This window comes from Xenopus laevis, chromosome 7S, assembly GCF_017654675.1.
Source record: "Xenopus laevis strain J_2021 chromosome 7S, Xenopus_laevis_v10.1, whole genome shotgun sequence".
Lineage (NCBI taxonomy): Eukaryota > Metazoa > Chordata > Amphibia > Anura > Pipidae > Xenopus > Xenopus laevis.
Window position 1 is genome coordinate 63,921,365 of NC_054384.1, and position 7,955 is coordinate 63,929,319.

Here is a 7,955-nt window from a genome sequence, read left to right on the forward strand (position 1 = left end):
TATATATATGTATATATATAGATACGTGTTGGAGCTGCCAAACAATGTGACTCAGGTAGAACTGAAATCCAGGGAATCCAATCACTACGTTTATTAAATTTTCAAAATAAAATGCCCTTATTCCTGGCATGTTTGCCCCATAAAAACCCAAACCCCTTTCTGTCTCTATTCTCCTCAGAGCCAGAGCCACTTAGTATTCTGTCCCTAATGCTTTTTCTTTTTACTTATAGACGCTGTACTCCGTCCTGAAGGACTTCAGGGGGGAACATACGGACTTTGAGGCCCTCGCTTCTTATTATGGTAAAATCCTATATTATTTATCAGTTCCTAAGGTTGTGCCATTGTTTTATTATTTGTGAATTCCTTTCCCCCTTTAGCTCCGTATTTAACTGAATTGTGTTTTTCCCGCAGAACATCACTACCGGGTCGAATTCGGCGAGAACATCGTCCTGTAAGTAAAACATAAATGGACTTGTTACATGTTGGGAATCATTTGCTATTGCCCCAGGGGTAACTGCAAGGGCAATACGGCTGGAAAATGTTTTATTAACATTCAGTGATATCTTTCTTTTTCAGAAAGCACTTCCTTCTTACATGCGACGTGGACCCGAGGATGAGGGCCAAAGAGAACATCATGCATTACTGGAAAATGCTCAACTCTCTGGTATGTAATGCAGAATAGATGTTTAGATGAATAGGGAACAAATGATATTAGATTGCCAGCTCTTATCTCACGCTGCTTCTTTCTTTATGTTACAGGAAGTGATCAAGAGGGAATATGCCGCCCTCAGGAAATCTGCCAAGCTGCCTCCTGTAAGTGTCACTAGTATAATATTATAGGAGAGGTTATTATTCACTGTGTGTCTCTATAATAATCTAGAACATTATCATTCATTGTATCTCCTGCTCCCCTGGGGGCATCTAAAGTCTCCCATCCAAGTGCCATTTTCACCAGAAACAAAAATGGTTTTATTACAAGTGTTCACATGGCCACAATAATGGCATTGGTACAAAGAAGCGCTTAACTTTGTTTTTTTCTTCCACAGGATCATCCAACTCGAGTGCGAAACCGGAGGAAGCAGCTTGAGTATTTGCGGCTGGAGAATGTAAGTTCCCCTGGGATCACTGTCCCTGATGCTTTTCTTGGGTGTTTAACCGCTAGATAATGAACTTTGATTGGTCTATTGCAATCTGGACAACGGCACAAGGGGTAATTTGGTTTTTTTTCTCCCTATGATGAGAAAAGGCTGATGCTCAATTATAATTTCACAACATCAGCTGCCGGCAGGGAATCCCACACCCTGACTGCCCTCAGCATATAAAGGTACTATTAGCAGCACATATACAGGCATAATCCTAATTGTCTCCTTTCTTTCCCCTTTGCTCCTATCCTTGTGCCTGCCCTGCGCTCACAGACTATCAACCAACATCTGACCCAGCTTCACCATGAGTTCCTGAGGGAGCTGAAGCTACAGAAAGCAGCTAGGTATGTATTTTGCAATTAACACTTTCAATTACACTTACTGGCACATAACGTATTCAAAAAAACTAGATGTTTTCTCGTACCTCTTGGTGCTTTTGGCCATACTGATAGCACAGAAACTTGTTAAACTTTTTTAGGTCCCTACAACCATATCATGTATCTCAGCATGTATCACTGGGTGAAGTCTAGCATGGAACTTACTCAGCTCAGTAACTGCCCAATGTGTTACAGTAGGGACAGGTGTGTAGCAGGTATAATGATATTTCTTAGGTACAAGGCTATCTGGCTATTTTAATCATCCAGTGATCAGAATTGTAGTTGCAATACTTTGGAAACAAATTACAATAATGACCCATTTTTTTCATTTTCTTCCCTTTAAACCTAGTAGCAAAAAAGCACACAGTCCTGCAGCTGAAGAAGAGGAGGATGGAGCCCCCGCAGCAGCAGATGAGGAAGCCCTTCATACAGAAGACAAGGAAGAGGAAGGAGCTCCCGCTGAAGACCCTGCAGTGGAGAAGATGATGGAGGAGCAAGCTCCTGCAGAGGAAGAAAAGGAAGAAGAAGCTCCTGGAGCAGCAGAAGAGGAAGCTCTTGCCTCTCAGGAGAAAGAGAAAGGAGCTGAAGATAATGATGAAGCTCCAACAAATGAAGAAACAGCTCCTCCCGCTGAAGAACAGCAAGTCCCTGAAGAGGAGGAGAAAGAAGAGGGAGCAGAAGTAGGAGGTTCTGCAGAAGAACATCAAGTCCCTGGAATGGAGGAGAAGACGACGGAGGAGCAATCTCCTGCAGTGGAGGAGAAAGAGGAGGGAGCTGATGGTGAAGAAGAGATCATCAAAGATCCTCTGGTGGAGGAGAGGCCGACCCTCCGAAAACAGTTCAGGAAGGCCATCATGAAGAGGCTCCGGAGAGTTTGGGTAATGTATCAATTTACTGACAATTACCCATTATCTAGAGATGCCTCATGTTGTCCAATGCAGCTCCACTTTACTTCCTGCTGTTCTGAGCATTTTCAATCAGAACAATAAAAGGAAATCATACACTGTCTGTTGATGCCGTAGGCTGATTACTTTGAGGGCACCCCATAGACCAATGTTTGGCTGCCTTTAGGTTGTAAGAGGGTGCTGACAGAGATAAGTCTGCAGATAAAGTGTCGATTCTATAGTAGGCCAATAACAGGGGAGGTAGGTAACGCTTATAGGGCTGCTGGACATCTGGCTTAGATATCCACCTATGGAAATGGGTTGCTACTGGGTAATGGACTGGCGCCAGGTGATCAAAGCGTATAAAAGATTAAATGGCGCAGGCTCAGACTGAGATTCATAATAAGCCAAGGCATTCCATGTGTAGAGAGACCCAAACAGTCCCCACAGGCCCAACGAATAGTGCGTTCTTAAAGCAAGACCTATAGCCTTTAATATCATAAGGAAACAAGTATGTCTTTATTCTTATGTCAACACTTTCTATATCTTTTCTTTTCAGCATTCCACCCAAAGACTCGCCGCCTGCTGCTGCTGCTGCTGCCGCCGACCCAACACCATGGCCTAAATCCTAAATGATCCAGGGTGTAAAACCGACTGCCGTTTCTAGGAGTCAGGAAGGAATTTTTACCTACAGTGCAGATTGGTTCCCATAGTACTCTAGGGTTTTTCGCCTTCCTCTGGATCATTGGTCGTTAGGGATGCCCAAATATAAATTAGCTGTTAATTTTAATAAATCCTGTGCTCTCCGACAGGTTTCCCCATAAAAAAGTCTCTGTTTTTCTTTAATCCCTATGGTGAATATTGAGGAAAGGGGCTCCTGTGCCTCATTCTACCGGTTGGGTGACAGGGCAATTAATACTGCTGGGAGCTGCTCAAAATGGCAGCGTAAGGGTAAAACTGGGTTGTGGTGCTGATACAGAGGTTTATTTGAAGAAGGGAATGGGTTAATATCTCTGCAGGGTTATTTGCTTAATATGTACATTGATGGGGATGAAAGACATAAGGACACATATTGATCTCAAATGATTGCAAGGAACTACAAAATTGGTTTACTCCATAGGCCACAATGTAAGCATTTCCATTCAAGTCCATTGCCCTCTTAATATTGGAATTCCATCCACTTCCCACCAGCCTATTTATACTATACCAGACATTTAGTATATGAAGGTGCTTGATATTGGGGAATGCCTGTGCTGGATTTGTTTTTTGGTTACCACTCTCTCCAGGTTATGAGACATCCTTTTGGGGTGGGGGATTCCTGCTAAAGTGATGGAGGAATATTATATTTCTTCCTGCCCCCACAATGACACACTCCATTGTTTGCTAGGCGAGGAAGCCCTTTGAGGGGTAATAAGGAAGGTAGGGGCAAGTTGGGCCAATCCTGCACATGAACCTGGAACAGTAACTTTTAGTCAAGGTAGACTCTTTAAACAGTTACCTAACTCAACCTAAATCAAATTTATTAGTAGAACTTCCCTGCATTTCTGATTTCGGTAAATATGAGGCAGTAGGTTAAATACTTTGGTCAAACACTCGCCGGTCCGAATAAAGGCAATGGTAAACGAGGAAATGTATTGCCTATGGAAAATCTGTGCTACTGTCAGGTGACAATTCTCATGAAAATACCTTCCCCTCATTTAAATCTTAAAAAAACATTGGTGGCCTAGGGCCTTAAGAGTTAAAAACATTGGTGGCCCGGGGCCCTAAGAGTTAAAAACATTGGTGGCATGTGGCCCTAAGAGCTGAAAACATTGGTGGCCTAGCGCCCTAAGAGTTAAAAACATTGGTGACCCGGGGTCATAAGAGTTAAAATATTGGTGGCCCGGGGCCCTAAGAGTTAAAAACATTGGTGGCATGTGGCCCTAAGAGCTGAAAACATTGGTGGCCTAGCGCCCTAAGAGTTAAAACATTGGTGACCCGGGGTCATAAGAGTTAAAACATTGGTGACCCGGGGTCATAAGAGTTAAAACATTGGTTGCAAGGGGCCCTAAGAGGTAAAAACTTTGATAGCTTGGGACCATAAGAGTTGAAGACATTGGTCGCCTGGGGCCCTAAGAGGTAAAAACATTGGTGGCAATGGGGCCCCAAGAGTTAAAAACATTGGTGGCAAGGGGCCCTAAGAGTTCAAAACATTGGCGGCAAGGGGCCCCAAGAGTTAAAAACAATGGTGACAAAGGGGCCCTAAAAATTAAAAACATTGGTGACCTGGGGCATAAAGAGCTAAAACAATTGTGGCAAGGGGCCCTACTACAAATATCCTTATCATCTACAGTGGGGGTACAATATCCCTTATAATACACAATACTCAGAGTTCCCTGTATAACTCAGCCTGTAGCCGTGTGCATTTATATGTGATGTCTATAGCCTTATAATTTACAATGGGAGTTTATTATCCCCTATAATACTTCTGTACCAGTCCCCAGTGTAACTCAACCTGCAGTCTTGTGCATTTATATTGTCACAGAACCCCTCAATGACTTCAAATCTGCTTATTATTTAATGTAGGGGGTACATTATCCCTTATAATACATGACGAATGCTCCGAGTTCCCTGTATTAGTCAGCTTGCAACCTTGTGCCTTTATATGGTCAAAGAACCCCTCAGTGACTTCTAATGTCCATATCAATTACAGTATAGGGCACAGAATCTGTTATAATACGATTCGTAAAGAAATGAGGAGAGCACTCTGCAAGCAATTAATGCTGTGGTTATCTTTTTATTACTTGACTACTTGTACAAGTAGTCAAGTAATAAAAAGATAACCACAGCATTAATTGCTTGCAGAGTGCTCTCCTCATTTCTTTACGAATCGAGTTACAGATATCAGGATACCGGTGACCTGATCGAGGACCCTTTTCCTGAACCAAGCGGGCAGAGCGTTTTTGGGATATTATACTTTCTGAATCTGTTATAATACATAAGGGATAGTTCCCTGTATAACTCAGCCTGCAGCCTTGTGCCTTTAAATTGTCAAATAACCCCTAAGTGACTTCTAATATCCTTATGAATGACAGTATAGGGTGCACAGTCTCTGTTATAATACATAATACATGAGTTATACAGTGATAGTTCCCTGTATAACTCACCGCAGCCGTGTGCCTTTATATGGATTCTAAAATCCTTATAATTTACAGTAGGGGTACATTATGCATTATAATACACAAAATATACTTCATTGTTCCCTGTATAACTCAGCCTGTATCCTTGTTCCTTTATATGGTCCCAGAAATGTTTCACCGTCCCTCTCTACTATAGCACCTCATCTATTCAATGTGGCAAAACTGCTGATCCCCACATGATAGAAATCACTGCAGCCCCCAATAATCCAGGACTGGATAAACAAAATGAGTGAATTATACCATTCTGACGAAATCTCAGCTACAGCCCCTGAATATGTCACTAAATTTACAGCTAAATGGATATACTGGACCCTCTATAAAGGGGTTGTTCACCTTCCAAACACTTTTTTCAATTCAGTTGTTTTCAGATTGAAAACTTTTTTCAATTACTTTCCATTATTTATTTTTTACGGTTGAATGTTGAAAGTTGAATGTTCCTGTCTCTGGTGTTTGATTCTAGCAGCTCAGTAAATCAGGTGCAGACTCTGAACTGTTACAATTTTGCAACATTAAGTTGATACATTTCTCAGCCGCATCTCTGGAGTATTAGCAACTATTGTATCAATTCTAACAGCTGCCTGTAATGAAACCCAGAGATTCTGCTCAGCAGGGACAAAGATAAGAAATGTATCAACTAAATGTATCCATTTAGAACAGTTTACAGGGTCAGCGACCCCCAGGGCTGCTTCAGAATGTGAAAAATGACACTTTACACTTCAATATTAGAAAAACTGTGACACATAGAAAATAGAAAGTCATTGGAAAAAGTCATTATCTCTGGTGATCTATCGGAAAACAACTAGTTGTTTGAAGGTGAACCACCCCTTTAAAGGGAGGCTGGGTTGTGCGCTGGGCCCTCGGAAGTGCCAATTTAAAAAAAGCACCCAAATTGCCTACCTCTACAGCCACTCTGAAGATAATCCTCCCAGCCGCTCCTAAATGAATCGTTCTAGACACTTTGCAGATAATCCTCCCAGCCGCTATGAAGATAATCCACACAACCGCTCTAGAAATAATCCTCCCATCTGCACTGCGGATAATTCACTCAATCCATATGAAGATCATCCGCTCAATCACAACAAAGAAAATCATCCCATCCAACCTGAAGATAATCCTCCCAGAAGCTTTGAAGTTAATCCTCTCAGTTTCCTCTCAATCGCTCTGAAGATCCCATCTGCACTGCGGATAATTCACTCAGTCCATATGAAATATTCCTCTCAGTCCCAATGGAAGAAAATCCTCCCATCCGACCTGAATAATAATCCTCCCATCCGACCTGAAGATAATCCAACTCTCAGAAGATAATCAAGCCACTCTGAAAACAATCCTCACAGCCGCTCTGAGATAATCCAGCTGCTCTGAAATAATCCTCCCAGCCGTTCTGAACATAATCCACCAAGCCGATCTGAAGATAATACTCCCAGCCGCTCCAAAGATAATACTCCCAACCCTCTGCAAATAATCACACAAAATGAGGTCTCAAAAGTAATTGCTTTATTGGGCCAAATTCCAAATTGCTTTCTTAAAGAACAAAAAATCAAAATGATATCCTGATTTAAATCCAGCTTAGCATCCAGGCAATCCTAGCTCACCAACTGGTAAAAATCTCCAGTACCAGGTATGTACCTGTATCCAGAATGCTCAGGGTTTTCTGGTAAACTTTCCGTAATTTGGATCTCATATACATTTAGTCTACATAGAAATTTCATTTAAACAATCATACCCAATAGGCTTATTTTGGATCAAGTACAATGTACTGTTTGATTATTACAGAGAAAAAGAAAAACGTTTTTAAATTTTGGATATTTGAATAAAATGGAAGTCTATGGGAGAAAAGCCTTTCTTGACATTGAGTAGCTTATCTGGATGTACAGGTTTCCAGATAACCCGATCCATACCTGTAAAACAAATAAGCACGTGATCCTAGAACTACCTACAAATATACAACATGAAAAAAAAGCTCTTCTTGTAGATTTTACCAACCAACACATCACACTAAAAACCTAAAAAATGGGCTTCTGCTAAAAATAACTCACAATATCAATCCCCACCAATAAAATCTCCCACAGCCAATGGCTGGACTAATATACAACATGTCATACCAGAGCAAAGCCATAATATTACCAATGATCGGCGTGTCCCCCGGCAAACGTCTTCCTCTGTCTTCCTGATCTCTCTTCTACTCCCTTAATTGCTATATCCTTCTCTTTTCTTCTGCTTCATTATTTGGCATATTCCTCGAAAAATGACAAATTAATGTAAAATATCCATTAAAAAACCTATATTATGGGTTTTTTTTGACAACTATAAAACTTTTTCAAATCTGCCGTCATTTTTGGTAACAATTCTAATTTCTATAACAAGTTCTAGACT

The 7,955-nt window shown here is 41.3% G+C and overlaps 1 protein-coding gene across 1 annotated transcript in view; it reads left to right on the forward strand.

Annotated features, from left to right (window-relative positions):
- Positions 1-428: 428 nt before the first annotated feature.
- The window catches only part of LOC121396018 (neuromodulin-like), a 16,358-nt gene continuing 8,831 nt past the window's right edge, over positions 429-7,955 (forward strand). The window contains exons 1-7 of the mRNA XM_041570614.1: positions 429-451; positions 577-664; positions 760-813; positions 1,047-1,106; positions 1,416-1,486; positions 1,869-2,397; positions 2,963-2,996. Coding sequence (XP_041426548.1) covers positions 614-664; positions 760-813; positions 1,047-1,106; positions 1,416-1,486; positions 1,869-2,397; positions 2,963-2,996 — 799 coding nt within the window. The 5' untranslated portion in view covers positions 429-451; positions 577-613. The remainder of the gene's footprint in view (positions 452-576; positions 665-759; positions 814-1,046; positions 1,107-1,415; positions 1,487-1,868; positions 2,398-2,962; positions 2,997-7,955) is intronic.